A 26,744-nucleotide genomic window follows, 5' to 3' on the forward strand; every position below is an offset into this window, starting at 1 on the left:
AGTGGTTTTGGATTTTCATATTATTCAGTTTATATACTTGCCTGTCTCTCTCTTCATAAATCTCATGACTCTCCTGGAGCAGTTATGCTTCATACACTCAATGTTTTCTTTTTACCTGTTTAGAACAAAAGCCGCTTCTTAAATCAACAAAGCTTTTTGTGACTTTTGGAGACAAACCTAAGGGGTTGGCTATTTCCTCACAGAGGCTCTGGGATGGGGTCTATCAGGCCTTTGCTGCCTGACAGACATCCTATACTTTACCTAAGTCAGAAGCTGCAGCCGTGAAAGACTAGATACTTCACCATCAAGAAAGAATATCTAGTCATCAGTTGGACTGTAGAGGTAGTACAGTATCTTTCAAGGATTCTCTTTGACCTAATATTGAAGCATGCACCCCTTAAATGGTGCAATGAAGAACACTAATCCTCCCACTATTCAAGGGTATACAATACTGCAAGCGCATGCCTTTTGTGTACGACACTGACCCGATCCACAGAAATAGAATACCGACTTCTCAGCCCAGATGGTGGGATTATTGCAAAAGGGAGAGACCGGACCCTCAGACCCATTCTGCAGGGGGAGTTGTGTGCTGGAATCTATCAGGCCGTCTCTGCCCCCTGTGAAGGTGGTTTTGCCCTGATACACCCCTACTCAGGCCAGGTTGCCAACAGGACATAATCCTTCAGAGCCTTAAAGGGATCTCAGGAGCCAGGAAGCCATTTAAGAAGGCTTGCCTGCGTTTTCTCAGGGCAGTTTGGGGGTGAGACTGGGACAGAGAATTCCTACACATTAAACAAACTACCTCCTTCCTCTTGGATTAGGGAATACACTGCTACAGCTCAAACAACATCCGTAGCATGCTTATGAGGAGCCCCTCTTTCAAAAATCTGTAGGGTAGCTACTTGGAGTTCTATTGATACATTCCCCATTAATAATCCATTTAGATAGGGGTCCTATCATCCTTCTCCAGTAGGGGGTGACTCCTAGCCATTCACTGGAATCCATCTGTACAAATGCTTGAATAAAAATGGTTTTTACTAGGGCTGTCAAACGATAAAAAAATTAATCCTGATGAATCACATGATTAAAAAAAATTAATCACAATGTTCATAATAGAATACCATTTCTTTAAATATTTTGGATTTTTCTACATTCTCAAATATATTGATTTCAATTACATGGAATACAAAGTGTAAAGTGCTCACTTTATATTTATTTTACTACAAATATTTGCACTATAAAAAACAAAATAAATAGTATTTTTCAATTCCCCAATACAAGTACTACAGTGCTATCTCTTTATCATGAAAATTGAACTTACAAATGTAGAATTGTGTATAAAAAATAACTGCATTCAAAAATAAAACAATATAAAACTTTAGAGCCTACAAGTCCAGTCAGTCCTACTTCTTATTCAGCCAATCGCTCAGAAAAACAAGTTTGTTTACATTTGCAGAAGATAATGCTGCCTGTTTGTTGTTCACAGTGTCACCTGAAGTATGCCCGTTCATGCTTCAAACACCACTCCAGAGGCCATGCGTCCATGCTGATGATGGGTTCTGCTCAGTAAATATCCAAACCAGTGCGGACTGACACATGTTCATTTTCATCATCTGAGTCAGATGCCACCAGCAGAAGGTTGATTTTTGGGGGGTAGGGGTGAGGGGGGTTGGTGGTTCAGGTTCCGTAGTTTCTGTATCAGTGTTGCTCTTTTAAGACTTCTGATGGGATGCTGCACACCTCATCCCTCTTCGATTTTGGAAAGCACTTCAGACTCTTAAACCTTGGGTCAAGTGCTGTAGCTATCTTTAGAAATCTCATTGGTACCTTTGCGTTTTGTCAAATCTGCAGTGAAAGTGTTAACAACATATGCTAGGCCATCATCTGAGACTGCTATAACATGAAATATATGGCAAAATGATGGTAAAACTGAGCAGGAGACAAATAGTTCTCCCCCAAGGAGTTAACTCACACAAATGTAACTAACATTTTTTTAATGAGCGTCATCAGCATGGAAGCATGTCCTGTGGAATGGTGGCTGAAGTATGAAGCGGCATACAAATGTTCAGCGTATCTGGCATGTAAATATCTTGCTTTCAGGTGACTGTAAATAAGAAGCGGATAGCATTATTTCCCATAAATGTGAACAAACTTGTTTCTCTTAGCAATTGGCTGAACAAGAAGTAGGACTGACTGGACTTGTAGGCTCTAAAGTTTTACATTGTTTTGTTTTTGAGTGCAGTTATGTAACAAAATCTACATTTGTAAGTTTCACTTTCACGATAAAGAGATTGCACTACAGTACTTGTATAAGGTGAATTGAAAAATACTATTTCTTTTGTTTATCATTTTTACAGTGCAAATATTTGTAATAAAAATAATACAAAGTGAGCACTGTAAGCTTTGAATTCTGTGTTGTAATTGAAATTATATTTGAAAATGTAGAAAAACATCCAAAAATATTTAATAAGTTTCAATTGGTATTCTATTGTTTAACAGTGTTCTTAAAACTGCGATTAATGATTAATTTTTTTAATCGCAATTAAATTTTTTTAGCTAATCGTGTGAGTTAACTGTGATTAATCGACAGCCCTATTATTTACCTTCAATAACTATGATTCTTCAAGATGCTTTGTCCTCACAGATCATATGATCCACTCACCTTCCCTACTGATATGAAATCTTTTAATAGAATTCTATTTTGATGAAGGAACTGAGTGGTGATTGGAGCTGCTCTGCTCTTTATGGCCTCACAGAAGGGCCATTCAGCGCACATGGACAGCCCCAGTGGACTCTAAGCTCATGCACATGGGGCACACATAGTGGGATCCGTGTGGACAAAAGCTTATTCAAGAACCTGTTATGGTAAAGTAAACAACTTACTAAATTTCTGTGTATATAGGTTTGGTTTGTATCTTTATTCCAAATTACCTGCATGGAAGAGAGGGTTAACAATAAAACAATCCATTGCCACCTCATGTGGTGCTTCCCCAGTGATTTGCACAGGTAACAGTGAGAGATAAAAAGGCATCTTTTAAAAAGTGGAAGTCAAATCCTAGTGAGGTAAATAGAAAGGAGCATAAACACTGCCAAATTAAGTGTAAAAATGTAATAAGAAAAGCCAAAAAGGAGTTTGAAGAACAGCTAGCCAAAAACTCAAAAGGTGGTAACAAAATGTTTTTTAAGTACATCAGAAGCAGGAAGCCTTCTAAACAACCAGTGGGTCCTCTGGACAATCAAGATACAAAAGAGCACTTCAAGATGATAAAGTCATTGTGGAGAAACTAAATGAATTCTTTGCTTCAGTCTTCATGGCTGAGGATTTTAGGGAGATTACCAAATCTGAGCTTTCCTTTGTATGTGACAACTCTGAGGAATTGTCACAGATTGAAGTGTCACTAGAGGTGGTTTTGGAATTAATTGATAAACTTAACAGTAACAAGTCACCGGGACCAGATGGCATTCACCCAAGAGTTCTGAAAGAACTCAAATATGAAATTGCGGAACTATTAACTATGGTTTGTAACCTGTCCTTTAAATCAGCTTCTGTACCCAATGACTGGAAGATAGCTAATGTAACGCCAATATTTTAAAAGGGCTCTAGAGGTGATCCTGGCAATTACAGACTGATAAGTCTAACATTGGTACCGGACGTATCAGTTGAAACAATAGTAAAGAATAAAATTGTCAGACACATAAAAGAACATCACTTGTTGAGCAAAAGTCAACATGGTTTCTGTAAAGGGAAATCATGTCTTACTAATCTATTAGAGTTCTTTGAAGGGGTCAACAAACACGTGGACAATGGGATCCAGTGGACACAGTGTACTTAGATTTCCAGAAAGATCCCTTACCAAAGGCTCTTCTGTAAATTAAGTTGTCATGGGATAAGAGGGAAGATCCCTTCCTGGACTGAGAACTGGTTAAAAGACAGGGAACGAAGGGTAGGAATAAATGGTAAATTTTCAGAATGAAGAGTAACTAGTGGTGTTCCCCAAGGGTCAGTCCTAGGCCCAATCCTATTCAACTTATTCATACATGATTTGGAGAAAGGGTAAACAATGAGGTGGCAAAGTTTGCAGATGATACTAAACTGCTCAAGATAGTTAAGACCAAAGCAGACTGTGAAGAACTTCAAAAAGATCTCACAAAACTAAGTGATTGGGCAACAAAATGGCAAATGAAATTTAATGTGGATAAATGTAAAGTAATGCACATTGGAAAAAATAACCTCAACTATACATACAATATGATGGGGGGTAATTTAGCTACAACTAATCAGGAAAGAGATCTTGGAGTCACTGTGGATAGTTCTTTGAAGACATCCACGCAATGTGCAGCAGCAGTCAAAAAGCAACCAGGATGTTAGGAATCATTCAAAAAGGGATAGAAAATAAGATGAATATTTTATTGCCTTTATATAAATCCATGGTACACCCACATCTTGAATACTGTGTACAGATGTGGTCTCTTCATCTCAAAAAAGATGTACTGGCATTGGAAAAAGTTCAGAGAAGGGCAACTAAAATGACTAGGGGTTTGGAACAGGTCCCATATGAGGAAAGATTAAAGAGGCTAGGACTTTTCAGTTTGGAAAAGAGGGGACTAAGGGGGAATACAATAGAGGTATATACAATCATGAGTGGTGTGAAGAAAGTGAATAAGGAAAAGTTATTTACTTGTTCCCATAATATAAGAACTAGGAGCCACCAAATGAAATTAATGGGCAGCAGGTTTAAAACAAATAAAAGGAAGTTCTTCTTCACACAGCGCATAGTCAACCTGTGGAACTCCTTGCCTGAGGAGGATCTGAAGGCTAGGACTATGACAGGGTTTAAAAGAGAACTAGATAAATTCATGGAGGTTAAGTCCATTAATGGCTATTAGCCAGGATGGGTCAGGAATGGTGTTCCTAGCCTCTGTTTGTCAGAGGGTGGAGATGGATGGCAGGCGAGAGATCACTTGATCATTACCTGTTAGGTTCACTCCCTCTGAGGCACCTGGCATTGGTCACTGTCAGTAGACAGGATACTGGGCTGGATGGACCTTTGCTCTGACCCAGTACAGCCATTTTTATGTTTATGTTTTTAACATGGGGGGATAAATAGTGGGCTTGAAATAAATATCTAACTCAGCTACAGTAACCACAGTAGTTTTTTAATTTAAGATCACTGTATTATTTAAAATAAGTAAAACAAAAGCAAAGTATGAGCACTGAAATTAATGGACTACTCATGTAACTAAGGCAAGCAAAATACTGTTTCGATGCATGTGATTCCAATGTATTAAATAACTTGAAAGTACAAATTCTTTTCCTACAAATCCTTTTTGTTTAGTATGTGACTTTTCTCCATGTATTTCAAGTGAAGTTACAATTAGATGTTTTCATTTCCTTTCTTGTGCACTTTCTCACAGAGTATGTTAGCGCAGCCCTGGTAATAGTGTTGTGTCTGGTGCCTTTGCAATCATAGATTACTGAAGGAGAATTACACGCTGTTTTTGTGAAGATCTTACACTAGCAACTGTTTGGGGGACACAGGCTGTTTCTGTTTTAATTTTGCACCAGTTAATCATCCATCAACTGCCAACAGCATCCAAAACACAATAGAAGGCAAGGACTCTGCAATGAGCATCTTACAACAGAACGCTCAGATCCTGCAAACACTTAGGCAGATAGGTAGTCCCATAGGGTAAATGGGTCTACTCTCATGCATAAAGTTCTTTTTTGTTTATGCCACTTTTTCTGGTGAAGGTAATGGCGGCAGCATGGAGAGTAGGAAGGACCACACCTCCTTTTCCTCCACAACAGGTTCTAGTTCCTCTTGGGGGATTCTCCAGTGTTCACAAGCCAGTCGAGAGATATAATCCCTCCAGCATGTTCTGAGTAGGCCTCGGGGCTTCTGCCCAGTGGGACGTGCCTAGTAGAGTTCCAGTGGAAGTCTCGCAAGGGGCATCCTTACCTGGTGCCTGAACCACTTCAACTAGCTCCTCTAGATCCAGAGGATGTAACATCTCTACTCGGTAGCCATCCTATATAGCCAAGCTCCTTCCCCTATCTCAGCATAAGCCCAGCCACCCTGCAGAGAAAGCAATTGCAGGATGGGCAAAATCAAACAACAAAAAGAAGACACACACTCAGTGATAGAGTTTTATCTTTGGGCCTGATCATCCATCCCTTAAGTCAACAGAAGCAGGATTAGGATTTAAGAGCAGAGCATTTAAAATTTTATTGGTGGATAACAGCACTCTTGATACGGGAAAGTAGTTGTGGGCTAAGTGAATGTTAGAGGAGAGATCTGACTGAAGAGTGGATAAGGGCCTAGTGCACTGGAACTGGAATGGAATTTCAGACAAAAGGGATGTATGGGTGGGTTGCTTTTTAATTTTAAAATGTAATAAGATTTAACTGTAAAGTATTCTAACTAGTTAAATATGTAAAGGGGAGAAAGAAGATGTTTACAAGCTAAATACAACATCACAAATACTCAGTTGAAAAGGAAAATTATGTTTAACAATTCCCATCAAACAAATAATAATAAAAAAAATACTTGTGGCCGTGTACCAGCCCCTGCAGCACGAAGAAGAGAAAACCGGGTTGCCTATCAGCCTGACCGACTTTAAAGACGAAAATTCAGAAGACCTCAAGGTATCTGTCTAACTGTGGGGATGGGGGACATGGGCCTAACTGAGCTTCAGTTAACTGGGAGTTTTATTTAAATGGAGCACCACTACAATTGCATTTTCTCCTTTATTTACTGGGATCTGTAGTTCTCACAGCTTGCCTGAAAAATAAGTAAGTGCTGTCCCCATTGTTTGTGATTGTTTCCTCATCTGTACAAGAAACTTCCCTGAGCTCAAGCAAGATGGCTGTAGAAGTGCAAATTGAATTTGGATCTGCTAACAAGGTCTTTATGGCATTGCTGACAGTGAAAAATCAAAAACTTCTGCAGACAAAGTCTTCTTTTACAATACAAAATTAGTCTGATCAAAAGATCTCGTTGTTATAGAAGTAAAAAAAGCTTTTCTAATTTTTGATATCCTCAAAGTAAGGTCATTATGGCCTTTTAAGTCTCTGCTTAAAGATGAAATATAAAAGGTTATACAGTCATTAAACACATTGCTACCTTACATTCTATAGTATAACATCTCCTTTTGAAATGCATGTGCACTCTGTCATCTTAAAAGACCAAGTCACAGAGTCTACGTGTTTGGATCATTGTTAAATTTAAATCCAAGGCAACAACTTCTATTTTAATAAGAAGTCCCGAGTATTCCTTCTACATTGTATATAGTTTAAAGAAATTCTAACTCAGTTACTTTCCTAAATGGTCTCCATCTCTTAGGGCCTCACCTGCACTACAGATTAAAAAAAACTGGAATTCCAAATCCTACAAATGTACATGCTTAACATTATTAGCATGAGTAGTTCCATTAAAAGCAATTACTTTGTTTAAGCATCTGCAGGATTGGGGCATAAGTTCTTAACCCCAAAATTGTAATACTGCTGCCTTCACAAACAGTGTATGTCAACATAAAACATGGAGAGAGAATGCCTAGTAGTGCAAGTATACTGTGTCTTCACCCTGCTTCCCATAGAACATTATTATTGAGCTATATAACCATGTTCCAATACATTGGTGGTTTTAGTAAAAGTAACAATTTAATCATCCCCATCTCCAATATAAACAGCTGTGCAGCTTAGTGCACAGACCAATACATTTGACAGTTATTTCTGTATCTGAAGGAATCAAGCAAAGCTACATTGTTAAAAATCCAACAAATTTTAACACAGCCAGAGCCCTAGAACAGTTGCACCCATCTTCCCTCACCCATCAAAGGACAATGTTTCAAATTCCTATTCCCTCCCCCAGCTCCCCCACCAACCTCATCCAGCCCACATCCACCTCCACTCCAGTTAATGGCAGAGGGGAAGTCCATTACATTAGGGTGTGAAACTGCTGACTCAAGCAAACTGTGGTCATGCCAAAACCTAGGATTTAATATAGTTATTGTGGTAGCATAGAAGGTGCCTTAGTAAGGTAAAGATAACAGTAGTCTTGAATGAATCTTTAGTTTGAAGTGGTTCAACAGCAGTAAGAGCAACACACAGGTAAAAAGAAAAAAAATGTTTGTTTTTAAAAAAATTGGTTCTAGTTTTTTTATTCAGGCCTAATCTTAGTATTTAGCTATGTATGCATGTAGGTGAGGCTATAAGAGACATGCCCCCTTGTACCCACAAATCAGGCAGTTTGATGGTACAGTGTTACACACAGCACTCACAAAATCTGAGGGCACTTCTGAAAACCGTGTTTCTTGTTTAAAGAATATACCTTAAATATCCTTTTGATGATCTGACTGGCAGACACACTTTGGCGGGTGAGCACATCTACTTCAAAAGTTCCAAACCTGCTAAAAGTGAAGGTTACTTGCTGTCCGGGACAAGTTTAAAACATGTCAAGCAAAACTGTTAACATTCATTTAAAACAATATTTTTTAAAAAACAACCCACATGTAATCCTGCTTCTTGCCCTCAATTCCTTTACGGAATAGAATGACTGCCTCTGCTGGACACCTCGTTCTTCCTTCAATCCCCGCCCCGGGTCTCCTCTTTTTATCCCAGCAGGACAGCTCAGATTATTTTTATTTCCACAACTGTCCCGATTACTACGATCCCTGCACTCCGAGGAGAGCCTGGCCACCTGGCTCCTGGTGGTGGGGGAATTAACGGGTAAAGACACCGGCTGAAAGATCAGGAGGGTACCGCGTGTTTACACAGACGGGGGGCGGCCAGAGAGAAACGATGTGCAGCGGGGGCTCAGCACCAACTCATCCCGCGGCCCCAGGAGAGCCCAGAGCCGCCCGAGAGGCCCAGCGCGGCTCCCCCTCCAGCTCCTGGGCTAGTAGCACAAACTGCTCCGTGGTTGTAGCTTGTGCCACTACCCCGGCCCCTCACCGCAGCTCCCGGCCTCGCTCCGCCTGCTGCCCGAGGCTCGGTCCTTCTCACGCTGCGCCCAGCCACGTTTCCGGCTCGCTGGGCCTCTCTAGCCGGCAGGCGGCCCGGGCGCGGAGCGGAGGGGGCGGGACGGAGCCGCTTCTCCTGCCGGGTGAGGGTGGCCGCTCAGGGTCGCTGGCTCGGTGCAGCGCGGCGGCTGCCTGCGAGAGCCCGGCTCGGGAGGCGGCGGCAGGTAACCCCGGCGGGGTAGGGGAGCGCGGCGAGCAGCCCGCGGGGGCAGGAGCGCGGGCTTGGCCCCTCCCCCGCCGCGGGAGCTCCGGTGAGAAACTTTGTGGCTGCGAGTTCCCTGTTCCCCTGGGGCTGGCCCGGCGCCACGTGCCCCGCTGCGCGGCCCCAGCCCCGCAGGGCCCGGCGGGATTGGCTGCCCTGGCCCAGGGAGGTGGGGCTGGAGGGTTCCCGCACCGCAGCAGCAGCCCTGTGCCCCTGCCCCTACCTGCGGCGGGGGAGACGCCCCTCGGGCCTCGCTGCTTCTTGGGCGCCTCTCTGACATTTAGGGGTGTGCCCGCTGGGCGCTGCGCGGACACAGAGGCAGGCCTGCCCCCGGGAGGGGGGTGTTGAGGCTGCCTCGCTTCTCCAACCCCTTCTTTTCGATGTCCCTCGTAAAGAGTCACAGCTGGACAGGCCTGAGGGAGCTGGGGCACCTGAGTCCCTAGTGATGGAACAAGGGGGTTGCACACTGCGTAGCTTCTGTAGGCTGAGCTCATTGCACATACCAGGGGAGGGATTCCTTGTGTCCCTTCACTTCCCCCCTACAAGCTTCATGTGTGCCACCCTCCGATCCCCCACTATGTCATGGACTCTCTGCTCCCCCACTTCACCACCATCCCCCAGGGCTCTGTGTGCCCCCTATTTCATCTTCCCCATATCAGTATCCCCCATTTTTCTCCCATGCCAGGGTGTCTGTGTGCCTTCTATCCCCTCATTTGCCCCTTCCCCCTATATCAGTGGCTCTGTGAGCCCCCATTCCCTCTCATGCCAGGACCCTTCATTCCTCCTCCCATAGCAGGGGCTCTGTGTGCACTCCCTATTCCCCCATTCTGATCGGATATGGCATTCCAAAGTTATCACTTTACACACTAACAGAGAAATGCCATCATGCTGAATGGAAGCCCTCACTACACTCAGCCAATCAAAGAACACATTTATGTTACATATGTTCTGTCCATTAGGAAGTTTAGAAATAGGAACATCACAGGAACCACAGAGCACCTGGTCTTCACAAAAAAAAGTTTTGATTAGTTGTTTGTTTGTTGCCCAAAAGTCATTTATACTCAAGCAAACAAAAACTCACTGATATTTATTCCATTCACACTGACTCAGAGGAAAACATTCCAAGCTCTAAACTTCGTAGATGGGAAACTTGAGCGAGAGAAGGTTCCTGGTTCTTTGCAAGTTGCTGCTATAACAGGTTTATTGTGTAATTATAGTTTATTATTATTTATGTGTCAGTACCCCCCAGAATGTGTTAGGTATTATCTACAAATATAGGGAAGACAAATATAGTCACAGCCCTGAGGAGCTCAATCCTGCAAATGTGCCCATGCTTGACTTTATGCATGTGAACAGTCCCATTGCAGTTAAGTTTGTAAAAGGCCCAAGAGCTTGTGAGAGACACTTAATAGCAATTGAAATAAATATCTTAATTTTTTTTTATGTCAATGAGAGTTTTCACTGAGTAAGGTGTGTGAACTAGGACCCCTAGCCAAAGATAATATGCATGCTTGCCATATGGTACTTTTCATTCATAATTTTAAAAACACTTAGCAAACTATCTTTATCACAGTTTAACAAATTTTTGTCAAGGTATATAATGTACTTAGTGTAAAATAGTTTACATTATTCACTTGTGACCCTAAAAAAATATTCTTTAAAATAATTGTTTTTTAGTTTTTTTAGATCTTTAACTGTTTTTTCCCTTTTCCAGTTATAGGTTCAATATGCTATTAAATGCTGACCAAGTAAATCTAATTGGACAAGTGTTTGAATCCTATGTTTTGGAACATCACAGGAATGACATTTTGCATATCTTAAAGGAAAGAGATGATGAGGGACACTACCCAGTCATTGTTGATGCTCTTACTCTTTTTGAGACCAACATGGAAATTGGAGAATATTTCAATGCATTTCCAAATGAAGTGCTCCCTATTTTTGATAATGCATTGCGCAGGGCAGCCATGACAGCTCTGCAATCTGCTTCCCAGACTCATGATTTTAGCGTTAAGCAGAATCTTCATGCCAGAATATCAGGTGAGTCATTGAGGTGTGTAATTCCATGAGATGTTGTGGATTAATGTTTTATTGACAAAGGGTAGTATTCACAAGAGAATTGGGTGCCACCTAACCCTTTAGGCACCTAAAGTTCCTAAAGACTGAACAATCCACTGGTTAGGGCACCTGACAGATCCGAGACCCAGGTTCCATTTCCCTGCTTCCAATCAGGCAGAGCAGGGATTTGAACCTAGGTCCACACATCCTGGGTGAGTGCCATAACCAATGGGCCAAAGATCATAAGGGGGCACCAGCACTACTTGCTCTTCCTCAGTTTTTCCTGAAAAAGGATGTAGGTGCCTAACTCCAGGAGAGGGTTCCCAGCTGTGGATCCCCAAAAGAGATGATGCCTCCCTCTGGCCAAGAGTTAGGCACCTAATTCCCTTTAAGGGGTGCAACTTAGGCCACATCATTATAGTTCTCCCCATATATTATATAAAGAGCCCTTGGCACCTAATTCAGGATTTTGAATTCCACTGGGCAACAGAGCAGCGTAATGCTGAGCATTGCAGTGCCTTAATCTTCATTGTACATCCCACCTTAAAAGTTCCAGTGTACTCTATTTACCAGGAACTAGTGCAGTGCCTGGTGGGAGAAATGACTGTCCTCTGTGTTTTTATTTTTGCAATTTTGATATGTAAGGAACAATAAGGACTTTAAGTATATTAGAAACAAAAGAAATCCTAGCAATGAAATAAACCTATACTAGATGCAGATGGCAAAATTGTTAATGATGCAGAAAAGACAGACATGTTCAATAAATATTTCTGTTCTGTATTTGAAAAGAAGCAGGATGTGCTTTGTTCAAAGGAGAATGATAAATACTTTCCAGACCACTAATAAGTGTGGAGGATGTTGAACAACATCTTCTAGGGATAAACATTCTTAAAGGAGCAGACCTGGATAGCTTGCATCAAGAGACCTAAAAGATCTGGCTGGGGAGATCTCTTGCCTGCTGATGTTCATTTTTAAAAATTCTTGGAATACCAGGGTAATTCCAAAAGACTGGAAGAGTACTAATGTTATGCCAAAAAACTTAAGTGGATGACCTGGAGAACTATAGGCTGGTTAGCCTGACAACAATCCGGGGGGAAATAACAGAAAAGCTGAAATGGGATATTGTTAAAAAATTAAAAGCTAAGAATATAATTAATGCCAGTTAACATGATTTTACAGAAAATAGTCTTGTCAAAGAAACCTGATTTCATTCTTGGATGAGATTGCTAGTTTGAATGATAAAGGTAACTACATAGTTGTATCAGAAGGGTAGCCATGTTAGTCTGGATCTGTAAAAAGCAACAAAGAGTCCTGTAGCATCTTGTAGACTAACAGATGTGTTGGAGCATGAGCTTTCACTTTATATTTCTGTAAGGTGACTGACTTAATATTTATGACATTCTGATTAAAAATTAGCACTGTAAAATTTCAATAGAACACAGTTAAATGATTATGAACTGGCTAATTGACAGATCTCAGTAGTTGTTAACAGGGAAATATTGAATGGAGGTGTTTCTAGTGAGCTTCTGTAGGGATCAGTCTGAGGCTTGACAAGGTTTGACATTTTCATCAATGATCTGTAAATAAAAATAAAATCATTGCTGATAAAATTTGCAGATGACAGAAAGATTGATAGGATGGTGAACAGTAGTGGAAACAGGGCAGTGCAGAGTGATCCGTATGCTGGGCCCATTCAAACAAAATGCATTTTAATACAGCCAAAGACAAAGTTACACATCTCAGAACAAGGAATACAGGCCATAACTACAGTGTTGGGGATTGTATCCTGGAAAGCAGCGACTCTGAAAAGGATTTAGTGGACTTACTGAACATGAGCTCCCAGTTTGATGCTGTGGCAGAAAGGGCTAATGCAATCCTTGGATGTGTAAACAGAGAAATAGCGAGTAGGAATCGGGAGTTGATTTTGGCTCCATATATGAAAATGGTGCAACTGATATTGGAATACTCTCTACAGTTCTGGTGTCCACATTTTAAAAACGACGTTGAAAAACTGGAGAAGGGTGTAGAAAAGCGCCACAACAATTATGTGAGGGCTGGAGAAAATGCCTAGCAGTGAGTAACTTAAAGAGTTTGGTCTGTTTAGTATAGCTACAAAAAGCTTGAGAGATGACTTAATTGTGGTGTATAAGTTCCTTTACGAGGAGAAAAGACTAGGTACTAAAGGGTTCTTTAACAGAGAAAGGAATAACAAGAATCAGTAGCTGGAAGCTGAAGCTAGACAAATTCAAATTGGAAATAATTTTTTACCAGTGAGGGTAATTAACCATTGGAGCAAACAATCAATGGAATTGGTGAATTCTCCATCTCCTGATGTCTTCAGATCAAGAGTGGACACCTTTCTGGAAGATATGCCTTAGCCAAACACAAGTTATTGGGATCAATGCAGGGGTTATTGGAGGAAATGTAATGTCCTGTGATCTACAGGAGGTCAGACTAGATGATCTAGTAATCCCTTCTGGCCTTAAACTCTGTGAATCTTTGAGAGTCAACAGAGAACTGCTATTTGTCTAAGAAAAGCAGAAAATGTAGCCCTCATTAACAAAGCCAAAGAAACCCCCAACACAATTTGCAACAAACCGGTGCTGCCTCTATAAAACGCTGCATGAGAGAACAGAAAATTTTCACGAGATAAAAGGCTTGGTTACAATTAAAGGAGCATTATTTGAAATTCTCAAGACCAGTGCAGAGAAAGAATTGTTATAATTACTGTTTTTATTTGTATTACAATATTTGTATTATAATATTAAATTTGATTTAGGTACAATTATATTAATACATAAAAGTCTCTTAGAAAAAAATTACATTACTTGAACTAATGTATTATAAAGACAAATGTACTGTATCAAATCCAATATTATCTACAACAGTTAGTAAAATGAAGGTGGGGATGGAAACTGAGGAAAAGATGAGGGTGTAATGATAATCTAAGGTCTTAATGTGTGGAGCTCCTTGCAGGATCGGGGCTTAAACCAAAACTTGTGTATTTATTTGTAGTACTGGGACAGGCGAGTCTAGGCCAACCCAGTATTAAAGGCCTGCCCCCTCAACTGAAAGTGAGGAACCACTAAGTCCAGGCTGAAATTGATTGCTGGGAACAACAAAGGAGAAAACAAAACAGGAATGAGGATAAAGGTTGAAAATCCTTGTTCCAGAGAGGGACACCAAGCATAGAACCCTGAACAGCACTCATGGCTACTGCTCCTCGAAGGCATCTGAGGAGTCAGTGGACGCTGCCCAGAGGAGCTGTGCCCAGAGGCATGAGCAGACAAGGGACTAGTAATATACCCTACAGTTGCAGAACACCCTCCTGTCTAGTAACTTCCTCCTGGTATGATGGTTGGCCATCTTGGCCAGTGCCAGGAGGAAGTTGACAAGAAGACAGATGGGGTATGCAAACAGCAGGGAGGTGCAGGGAAAAGTGCAACCAGAACCTCAGCAGGAGTTTCTGGAGGTGCCAGAAGAGGGGCTGCAACCTGATGCACTCCATGTAGATGTGCGCCAGAGTCTCCCTCTTGCCGCAGAAGGGACGGATATTTGGGGAGTGTGTGAACTGTGCCAAGTACATGCCCAGGGTCATGGCTCCATGGTGGAGCTTCCAACTAATATCCCCACTGGGTCGTAGAACCAGAGTGGAGTACAGACTGGCTTGCCAGAGTTCCTTTCTCTCCACAAGCAGCAATAGGTCTTGCCATTTGGTGAGGAGGGAGACACAAAGGTGAGGATGTGGATGGTATGAAGAACGAGTGTGTACAGATGTTTTCTGGGCATGTCTTGGAGGCGAACTGACTAAATGTCATTCAGGCAACTCAGGTGGCCTTAGGGGTGACTGGGGAAGCTTGCAGGTTCGATGATGAGTTCTGAAGGGCCAGGAGCAAGGGGTGGGCAGGGAGCACCATCCTGGCAGGACCTTCTTGAAGACAGTGAGGGAAGCAAGAGGCAAAATTGTCCTCGCCTACTGCAACATATGACAGTGGACACACAGGGTGGGCAGCCCGACCTGCTGGCCAAGTACCGCAAGGTCCACCCAGTCCTTCAGATCATAGTCCAGAAGGTCTCTGATTCTGGTGTCACCAGCAAGTACTGTCCTCTGACACCAATCAAGACTCCATCCCCTGCACACTTAGATGGGGGCTATGTAGCAGGGGTTCTGTGAGCAGGTCCTCCACCTCAGTGGCCCCTATGCACCTGGTTGCTGATGCTAGCTTCCAGGTCCTGAGGAGGTCCTAGTAAAAGGCTGGAAGCTCAGAGAGGTCTCGGGAGAAAGGTACATGCCCAGATAGAGCAGCAGACCCACACCCCACTAGATGACAAGGTGCGTGGGTGAAAGGGAGATTGCCTGCCACCTGTCCTCAATCATCAGACCAGAGCTCCATGATGCTGGAGGAATGTGCCCAGCAAGATGTGAAATCAAGAAATGTAAATGCTGTCCAACTGGGAATGGCACAGTTGAATGTCCTCTACCTAGACATAAGTGAAGGTGGTGGAGTTGTCCGGGTGTTAGTCTAACCAGGGAGTGATGGTTGATAATCTCCATGAGAACGTCCATGGCGGCCTGGCACTTCTCTAGCCTGAGGTGGTCCTGTGCTTCTTCCAGAGTAGGGTGACCAGACAGCAAATGTGAAAAATCAGGATGGGGGTGGTGAGGTAATAGGATCCTATATAAGAAAAAGACCCCAAAATCGGGACTGTCCCTATAAAATCGGGACATCTGGTCACCCTATTCCAGGGTAGTGTTAAAATTCATGCCCAGGATCAGGCAGTTATGAGGATCCAGAGTGCTGAGAAAGGCAGATGCCTGCTGATAGAACTGCACTGGCTCTGGTCCTGTTATGTGGGATAGAAGTTAACCAGGAAAAACCTGTGTAGGGGTCAGGAAATTCCATGAGTTTGCACTTAGTTTCAGATGCATTCTTTCATTGGTGTGGAGAAGCATTGTTTGCACCTCAACCCTTTAGGAAAGTAGCAGGGTGTACAGCAGAGAGTGGTTAGCTCTTCTTCCCTCTCTAACCCTTCAACAGCATGACTGTTGCAGATGCTTTAGTACAATTCTGGGACATGGTTAACAGATGGTTGGGGCTAGTATACCCTACAAGACAGAGTTATATTTTAATCCGTTTGGGGGTAGTTTATCTGCATTGTAACTCCTCTGACACTATTGATTTTTGTAGTACAGATTTTTGTAGTGCTGCTCGCCAGGAGCAGCTCCAGGCCCCAGCACGCCAAGCACGTGCTTGGGGCGGCAAGCCGTGTGGGGCTCTCTGCCGGCGCCGCGAGGGCGGCAGGCAGGCTGCCCTCGGCGGCTTGCCTGAGGAGGTCCGCTGGTCCCGCAGCTTCAATGGACCTCCCGCAGGCTTGCCTGCGGAGGGTCTGCTGGTCCCGCAGCTTCAGAGGACAGAGTGCCCCCCACGGCTTGCCGCCCCATACTTGGGGCGGCAAAATTCCTAGAGCCGCCCCTGCTGCTCACTTTAAAAGCAGAATATATTGTTGGAAGAAGTCAGGAATAAAAGAACATTTCATCCTTTTTGTCACAATGTATTGTCCTTTCTATTGACATTAAATTTGTTGTCAAGATGTTGATATTGAAAGCAATGCCATGCATGATTACTTGAAGTTGGTTACTCCTATAAGCCAGGAGTTAGTGGTTTCCTATGTTGGCCAAGTGTGATTGCAGCTTTTCCGAAAGTTACTAAAATTAGTATTGTGCCTGGAGAACTCCTGGCCTTTGAGCTAAGGGTTTCAGTTTCCCATTACACAGAGTTATATCAGGCCTGAGATGCTTATGATAATTTCCAAGAAGTTATCACTCTGATATAAATATATACTGTACTAAAATCCATTAATTTCTTAATATAAGATTTTGAATGTTGACTTTATTTCTGTAGTTAATAAAAAATTGCTGAAGCATTTATCAGATGTTAGTAGTATCAGACAGACTTAATGTTTATTAATTAAAATGTTATTATATAGACCTATGTCCCTGGATTTTGATGGTATATGTTTACTTAATCTTTCAATACTGTCAGGTTAGAAGAATCAGTTATACAATATACAGTATCTGCTGTTTCACCCCACTAAACCTTGTTTCAAAAAGTTATCATCAGTAGACATACGTACATTCAGGAACATAATCTGAATTGTGATTCTGTCTTTCATAATCCTGTTTTGTGAGTTCCTCTAGCAAAAAATAAAACAATTTGCCACCCATTTTACAATTTATGCAGACTTTATGCAACTATTAATTTTATGATATAAAAGGAATGCATGACCTCTTCTTTCTTACTAGTTCAAAATCATTAAATGTGATGTAGCTTTCTTTTTCTAAACCAATTTTCTGATTCCATTTGCACACCTCTTTGCTTTATAATGAGCATCTTTTTTTTAATCATAGTGTTATGGGGTTATAGATTAAGCTACCAAAGAAGTAGCAGGCGCTATGGGAGTCAAATACTTTTCTGATAGACCATACCTACAGAAAAGCTGATTATTGCTGCAGGAATAAAAAGGATGAGCTACATGGATTAAAGGTTCTTTCAGCATAATTTCCTAAAGATGCTGTCTTCCCTTAAATGGGCATAAAGGACTAGAAACTTTTTGATTTGTGGAGTTTCTCATCGCTCTTCCAAAGTGGGTCAGTAGGGCATTGCTTTCCTCCCGCTATGGAAGGAGCAGGGGGAACAGCCCTGAACACAGTAGAGAGTATAGTCTCTCATTTAACCAAAGGAAAAAATGCTCTTGAATAGGAACATCAGCTCATCTGCAAATTCGACACCATCAGCTCAGGATTAAACAAAGACTGTGAATGGCTTGCCAATTACAGAACCAGTTTCTCCTCCCTTGGTTTTCACACCTCAACTGCTAGAACAGGGCCTCATCCTCCCTGATTGAACTAATCTCGTTATCTCTAGCTTGCTTGCATATATATACCTGCCCCTGGAAATTTCCACTACATGCATCTGACGAAGTGGGTATTCACCCACGAGAGCTCATGCTCCAAAACATCTGTTAGTCTATAAGGTGCCACAGGACTCTTTGCTGCTTTTACAGATCCAGACTACACGGCTACCCCTTTGATACTTGAATAGGAAAAGGATGTCTAGGAATCCAAAACTGGGAGAAAGCATCTTTCTCCCTTGGGTAGGGAAGGGGGTGAGAGCAGCCCTTGGCATATGCACTGGTTAGGGTCAGGTGGGGTGAGAGAAGCTGCACTCAGCTGCACAGATCCCCTCTGCTTTAGAGGGAATTAAAAGATAAACTTGTCTACTTGAAGTTTTGTATTATGCAAATATAAATGCATAAGATTTCCTTTCACTGCAAATCTGTTCATGGTTGAGGGAGTTTTTGTTTAATTATCATTAGCCTACCAGTGTGTGCTCAGTAGCAAAGCATTTGTGTAAAGCTCAACCTATCATGTTATTACTAATGTACTAAAACCTACTCAAGGACACATGTACACCTCAGGCAAAGAGTTTGGGAAACAAAGTAAAATGAGTGGATTAGAGTCTCTGTATTGCTCAAAATACATTAATTTCCTTCCAAATCTAGTCTCTCTCTCTCTCTCTGCCCTACTGATGCTCACTCAGACAGTCATGCCACAAAGATGTTCAGTAGCCAATTGAAGTGCTACAGCTTTCTCCCTGGTGTCAGGTGTGCTATGCTTTATGAAGGTCATAGAGTTCATGCCTGTTGCTGGAAAAAATTATGCCAAAGGCAAAAATATAAGGAAATACATTGTTCTCCAGTGTTCCAAGGGAGCAGGGAGGGGAAATTCTGTCACAGTTACACGTAATAGCTCACTTTACTATGTAATATTAAAGAAAATAGTAACTTCGTATGAGGTAGCTATTCATGTTATCACATATCAAATATTCTAAAGTGCATTTATTTTTGAAAAGGAGTTGTAGGCTGTTGAGGTACGTTAATCTTCCTAGCTAAGGGCTTTGTCCTGCATGATTCTAAATGCCTTATGGCCAATAGAATGGAGGGCTCAGCATTGACTCTTAGGGTAGAACTAGAGCAGGGCAAGTACTGCAAAAAATGTACTATGACTATTTGTTTGAACTTATAAGTGAACATGCTTCAGTTGTGTTCATAACTCCTTTGTATTTGTTTTCTGTCAACTTTCCTGAAAGTGAGTTTTACTAGTATTGATCCTAGAGGAAAGAATTTTAAGGTCAGATGCTCACAGAATGTGAATTTTAAATTTTGTTAGCTTGGGAATTCACACCAGATTATGAGTTATGCTTGTTTAACCAAGGAAACAATACCATATGATTTATATGGCTGATCGCAGATAAATAGCAAGTCATAGAAGGTGGTAAATGAAAGTCATAGAATAAATGAAACTCACTAAAAGGTCATCAAATAATTTCAATTAATAAATTCATTTGAGAAAAATCCATGAACAGGAGAAGGCAAAAACCCTCAAATCAGTCACAATAAATTACTGCTTAGCTTTTGGTCAGAATAGGATTGTAATGCTGTTATATTTTCTCTCCATGTTAATTCTCTTATGTGTTTTGATATTTGTGACTAGTATGTTAGATTAATGAAATGGCCATGGATGCTGTTCACATCTGTCTTTCTCTCTTTTTCCAGTTGAGAAAACAGCTTTGTACCATACACTGCTAATGAAGATACATTTCATGTTTATAAACTTAGACTTGCGGTCTTAATAATGTATGTATTTTCATTTAACAGGTTTGCCTGTTTGCCCTGAGCTAACCAGAGAACGTATCCCTAAAACCAGAGATGTGGGTCACTTTTTGTCTGTTACTGGAACTGTTATTCGTACCAGTCTAGTGAAAGTCCTGGAGTTTGAACGGGATTACATGTGTAACAAGTGCAAGCACGTTTTCGTGGTCAAAGCTGATTTTGAGCAGTACTATGCTTTCTTCCGTCCATTAACCTGCCCTAATGAAGAAGGCTGCAATTCATCTAAATTCAGTTGTCTCTCAGGAACATCCTCTGTTCCGACCAGCTGCAGAGACTATCAAGAAATCAAAATTCAGGAACAGGTAAAAAAAAAAAAATAGAGGGAAGAGGAGAAATAAAATAAATGAATCGTAGAAAAATAAATTACTCTAGTAAAAGTATTACGGCATTCGTTGCTGGGGTAAGCTAGTGCAATCCCAACAGAATTATACCTGTTTATGCCAGTGATGAATTGTTCCCTTGTAACTGGTAAAAGATTTCTTAACATGCTACTATAAGTGGAAGAACTGTATAAACCCTTTACAGTTATTTAGAACAATTGCCCAGGTGAAAAGAAAGCTGATGGACACCTTTATCCTGCAATTCCAAAACTTCAAGCTAAAGAACTAGAAAAATGAATATCCGCAGAAACACCCATGCAAGTTTATTCCATTTGCTATATGGCTATATTATTTGAAGTCATTTTTATTCATTATTAGAAATACGTACAGCCAATGCCTGGATTAAATTAGGGTATTCATAAATTAAGTATTAAGTGTGTGTAGTCCATCAGTTCAACAATGACATTTTCATGCTCTCTCTTGTTGTGGATTCTGGAGTGACTCTGAAGTCCAAACCATGACACGCTTGCTCGTGAGCAGATCGGGCAGGCAAAGTAATTGGTGAGTGTCTTGATAGCTATAGCAGTAGTATGATGCATTTCCCCTGCAGCTAACAATTGGTTATTTCTGTCCTCTTCAAAGGCTTGGTAAGCTCTGAGTGTTGTGTGCTGCTAGGCTGATCTATTTAAAGCAGCCTTCTCAAGATCATCCAGTTTTATTGCACCAAAGTGTATACTCTTGTAGTGCTTTCTGGGGCGGCCTTGATTCCAATGTCCTTGTGCTGATTCTCCATAGAAAATTTTTCTGGGGAGTCGATACTCAGGCATCCTAATGACGTGTCTAACTCAACATGTTGGGCTTTTATCAGCATGGCCTCGATGCTTCTGGCATTCTACTTTTGTAGAACCTCCAGGTTGGCAATTTTGACCTGCCAGCAGATCCCCATAATGGCACTCAGACACTGCAAATGGAAGGCCTCTAGCTGTTTGATATGCCATTTGTATGGTGCCCAGGTCTCACAGCCATAGAGGAGAGATGTGAGCACAAAAGCATTATAAAGTTTTATTTTTGTTGAGAGGGTTATGTTGTGGGATTTCAGGATTTTGTTATGTAACTTTCCTAATGACTGAGAAGCTTTCTATATCCTGTTCGTGATCGCTTTGTCAAGAGATCCATCATGGCAGATGTTGCTGCCGAGAGAGGTAAAACTGTCAACGTGCTTTAGTTGGATTCCACTAATGGATATGCTAGGGGATATGGCATAGAGTGGTGAAGATGATTGGTGCAACACCACATTTTTCTCCAGGTTGATTGTGAGGCCAAACAATTTTGATGCTTCAGCAAAGCAATCTGTGATGCACTGGAGATCTTCCCCTGTGTGTGCTAAGAGGGCACAATCATGTGCAAAGAGTGCTTCTCTTATTAGTAGTTCTGTTACTTTTGTTTTTGCTTTAAGCCTTGTAAGATTGAAGACTGAGCTGTTATGTCTGTATCTGATGTATATGCCTCTGTTGAGCCCATCTGTAGCATGGTTGAGAACTTGGGTGAAGAAGAGGTTGAACAATAAAAGGGCAAGGACACAGCCTTGTTTGACTCCATATGAAATGGGAAAGGAGTCAATGAGATCTCCATTAAAAAGTACCTGACCCTGCATCCCCTCAGGAAATAAATGAATGATCTTTACCAGTTTTGGTGGGCAACCAAGTTTGCTGAGGATAATCCGTAATCCTTCTCTGTTGACAGTATCAAATGCTTTTGTCAGATCAATGAAAACACTGAAGAGATTCATGTTTTGTTCAATACATTTTTCTTGTGTTTGCCTGATACTGAAAATCATGTCTATGGTGCTGTGATCAGGTCTGAATCTGCACTGAGTGTCAGGTAGTTTGGCTTCTGAGACAGATGAAGTCAGTTGGTTCAGGAGGACACGAGCAAAGATTTTTCCAGCGACAGATAGATAGATTCGTAGATTCATAGATTGTAGGGCTGGAAGGGACCTCAAGAGGTCATCGAGTCCAGTCCCCTGCCCTCATGGCAGGACCAAATACTGTCTAGACCATCCCTGATAGACATTTATCTAACCTACTCTTAAATATCTCCAGAGATGGAGATTCCACAACCTCCCTAGGCAGTTTATTCCAGTGTTTAACCACCCTGACATTTAGGAGCTTTTTTTCTAATGTCCAACTTAAACCTCCCTTGCTGCAGTTTAAGCCCATTGCTTCTTGTTCTATCCTTAGAGGCTAAGGTGAACAAATTTTCTCCCTCCTCCTCATGACACCCTTTTAGATACCTGAAAACTGCTATCATGTCCCCTCTCAGTCTTCTCTTTTCCAAATTAAACAAACCCAGTTCTTTCAGCCTTCCTTCATAGGTAATGTTCTCTAGACCTTTAATCATTCTAGATGCTCTTCTCTGGACCCTCTCCAATTTCTCCTCATCTTTCTTGAAATGTGGTGCCCAGAACTGGACACAATATTCCAGTTGAGGCCTAACCAGCGCAGAGTAGAGCGGAAGAGTGACTTCTCGTGTCTTGCTCACAACACACTTGTTAATGCATCCCAGAATCATGTTTGCTTTTTTTGCAACAGAATCACACTGTTGACTCATATTTAGCTTGTGGTCCACTATAACCCCTAGATCCCTTTCTGCCATACTGCTTCCTAGACAGTCTCTTCCCATTCTGTGTGTGTGAAACTGATTGTTCCTTCCTAAATAGAGCACTTTGCATTTGTCTTTATTAAACTTCATCCTGTTTACCTCAGACCATTTCTCCAATTTGTTGAGATCATTTTGAATTATGACCCTATCCTCCAAAGCAGTTGCAGTCCCTCACAGTTTGGTATCATCTGCAAGCTTCAGAAGCGTACTTTCTATGCCAATATCTAAGAAGTTGATGAAGATATTGAACAGAGCCGGTCCCAAAACAGACCCCTGTGGGACTCCACTTGTTATACTTTTTCAGTAAGATTAGGAACCATTAATAACTACTCTCTGAGTACGGTTATCCAGCTAGTTATGCACCCACCTTATAGTAGCCCCATCTAAGTTGTGTTTGCCTAGTTTATTGATAAGAATATCATGCGAGACTGTATCAAATGCCTTACTAAAGTCTAGGTATACCACATCCACCGCTTCTCCCTTATCCACAAGACTCGTTATCCTATCCAAAGCTATCAGATTGGTTTGACATGATTTGTTCTTTACAAATCCATTCTGGCTATTCCCTATCACCTTACCACCTTCCAAATGTTTGCAGATGACTTCCTTAATTACTTGCTCCATTATCTTCCCTGGCACAGAAGTTAAACTAACTGGTCTGTAGTTTCCTGGGTTGTTTTTATTTCCCTTTTTATAGATGGGCACTATATTTGCCCTTTTCCAGTCTTCTGGAATCTCTCCCATCTCCCATGATTTTCCAAAAATAATAGCTAGAGGCTCAGATACCTCCTCTATTAGCTCCTTTAGTATTCTAGGATGCATTTCTGGTGACTTGCAGGCATCTAACTTTTCTAAGTGATTTTTAACTTGTTCTTTTTTCATTTTGTCTTCCAAACCTGCATCCTTCCCTTTAGCATTCACTGTGTTAGGCATTCCTTCAGACTTCTCAGTGAAGACTGAAACAAAGAAGTCATTGAGCATCTCTGCCATTTCCAAGTTTCCTGTTACTATTTCTCCCTCCTCACTGAGCAGTGGGCCTACCCTGTCCTTGGTCTTCCTCTTGCTTCTAATGTATTGATAAAAAGTCTTCTTGTTTCCCTTTATTCCCATAGCTTGTTTGAGGTCATTTTGTGCCTTTGCTTTTCTAATCTTGCCCCTGCATTCCTGTGTTGTTTGCCTATATTTATCCTTTGTAATTTGTCCTAGTTTCCATTTTTTTATAGGACTCCTTTTTATTTTTTAGGTCATGCAAGATCTCGTGACTAAGCCAAGCTGGTCTTTTGCCACATTTTCTATCTTTCCTACCCAGCGGAATAAATTGCTTTTGGGCCCTTAATAGTGTCCCTTTGAAATACTGCCAACTCTCCTCAGTTGTTTTTCCCCCTCAGTCTTGATTCCCATGGGACCTTACCATCAGCTCTCTAAGCTTACCAAAATCCGCCTTCCTGAAATCAATTGTCTCTATTTTGCTATACTCCCTTCTACCCTTCCTTAGAATTGTGAACTCTATGATTTCATGATCAGTTTCACCCAAGCTGCCTTCCACTTTCAAATTCTCAAGGAGTTCCTCCCTATTTGTTAAAATCAAATCTATAACAGCTTCCCCCCAGTAGCTTTTTCAACCTTCTGAAATAAAATGTTGTCTGCAATGCAGTCCAAGAACTTACTGGATAGTCTGTGCCCTGTTGTGTTATTTTCCCAACATATATCTGGATAATTGAAGTCCCTCATCACCCCAAAATCTTGGGGTTTGGATGATTTTGTTAGTTTTAAAAAAAAGCCTCATCCACCTCTTCAACTCCTAGCATGACATCACCCTTGGTTTTTTTACCCCTTTTAGCCTAACCCAGAGACTCTCAACACTTCCATCTCCTATGTCCATCTCCACCTCAGTCCAAGTGTGTACATTATTAATATATAAGGCAACACCACCTCCCTTTTCCCCTTGTCTGCCCTTCCTGAGCAAGCTGTAACCATTCATACTAACATTCCAATCATGTGTATTATCCCACCAAGTTTTGGTGATGCCAACAATGTCAGTTTTATTTATTCGTTAGCACTTCCAGTTCTTCCTGCTTATTACCTATACTTCTTGCATTTGTATATAGGCATCTAAGATACTGATTTGATCTTGCCTCCCAGTTTTGCCCTGACTCTCCTTTCTCTCTGCCATTATGACCCACACTCCCTCCTATTTCCAACCCATCTCCCAGGTCTCTATGTTCCCCACTTACCTGTGGGCTTTGCTTACCTGTCCCCGTCAAACCTCGTTTAAAGCCCTCCTCACTAGGTTAGCCAGTCTGTGTCCAAATAGGGTCTTTTCTCTCCTCGAAAGGTGAACACCATCTCTGCCTAACAGTCCTTCCTGGAATAGCATCCCGTGGTTGAGGAAGCCAAAGCCCTCCTGGCGACACCATCTTCACAGCCAGGCATTCACCTCCGCGATGCACCTGTCTCTGCCCAGGCCCCTACCTTTGACAGCAAGGATCGAAGAGAATACCATCTGCACTCCAAACTCCTTCACCTGTACTCCCAGAGCACTGTAGTCACTCTTGATCTGCTCGTTGTCACACGTCGCAGTATTATTTGTGCCCACATGGATGAGTAGCATGGAGTAGTAGTCAGAGGGCTGGATAATCCTCGACAGTGCCTCCGTAACATCTGGGATACGGGCCCCCGGCAGGCAGCATACCTCCCTCGATGAAATGTCAGGGAGACAGATGGGCACCTCTGTCCCCCTCAGCGGAGAGTCTCCGACCACCACTACCCTACATTTCCTGTTCACAGTGGTGGCAGCAGACCTCCCAGCCTTAGGGGTATGAGGCTTCTCCTTCTCTGCTGTAGGGGGTGATTTCTTCTCTCCTGTATCAAGAAGAGCATAACAGTTTCCTATTACCACAGCGGGAGGGTTTGGAGCAGGGGTGGAGCACTGCCTGCTGCCAGAAGTAACCAGGGTCCACCTTGAGCCATCTCCTCCTCCACCAGTAGTGTGTCAGCAGTCCTGTGTACTGGGACAGCTACCTCAGCTGTCTCCACCTGGACACTGTCCAGGAATTGCTCGTGGATTCGGATGCTCCTCAACCTAGCCACCTCCTCCTGTAGCTCTCCCACCTGCTGCCTGAGAGATTCCACCAGCAGGCACCTTTCACATTGGATGGTCCCCCCAACCTGGATATCAGTAAGTGGAAATTGCAAGTTACAGTCCCTGCAAAACCACACCAGGATCTGGGTAGAAGCGTCCATGCTCAGGCGCTCTGTCTGGCTACAGACGCAGGTGGAGGAGACAGAAGCAGTGCTGGTACAGGTGTTGCGGGTCTTCCTAACCATCATAGGCCTCCCTCTGGCAAACTCCCTCTCAAACTCCCCTGTCTGCGGCCCCCTGTCCGCTTCGCTCCCCTGGTCACTCTGGGGATGGTAGTTATCACAGACCACTTTGCTGCCTTATTTTTAAATAAAGGAATAATTGTGGCATCTTTGAAGTCTTGTGGCATTTCCTTACTGTCCCAGTATCAATAAGGATCTTCTGGAGTGTTGTTACCACTTTTGGACCCACAGATTTATATATTTCTGCTGGTATTCCATCTCTGCCCAAGGACTTTCCTGAGCTCATCAAACTGATTGCCTTTTCTATTTCTTCAAGTGAGGGTGGTGAGTCAAGCTGGTGCTGAATAGGCTTTTGAAGTATCAGATTAATAGCACTTGTTTCAGTTGAGGATGATCTGTTCAGTAGCTGGATGAAATGTTCAGCCCAT

At 42.2% G+C, this 26,744-nt stretch overlaps 1 protein-coding gene across 2 annotated transcripts in view; it reads left to right on the plus strand.

Annotated features, from left to right (window-relative positions):
* Positions 1–9,083: 9,083 nt before the first annotated feature.
* MCM9 (minichromosome maintenance 9 homologous recombination repair factor) overlaps positions 9,084–26,744 on the plus strand; it is a 78,320-nt gene continuing 60,659 nt past the window's right edge. For both annotated transcript variants that reach the window (XM_050949472.1, XM_050949473.1), the window contains exons 1-3: positions 9,084–9,185; positions 10,938–11,260; positions 19,997–20,313. In XM_050949472.1, coding sequence (XP_050805429.1) covers positions 10,951–11,260; positions 19,997–20,313 — 627 coding nt within the window. In that variant the 5' untranslated portion in view covers positions 9,084–9,185; positions 10,938–10,950. The remainder of the gene's footprint in view (positions 9,186–10,937; positions 11,261–19,996; positions 20,314–26,744) is intronic.

This window comes from Gopherus flavomarginatus, chromosome 4, assembly GCF_025201925.1.
Source record: "Gopherus flavomarginatus isolate rGopFla2 chromosome 4, rGopFla2.mat.asm, whole genome shotgun sequence".
NCBI lineage: Eukaryota > Metazoa > Chordata > Testudines > Testudinidae > Gopherus > Gopherus flavomarginatus.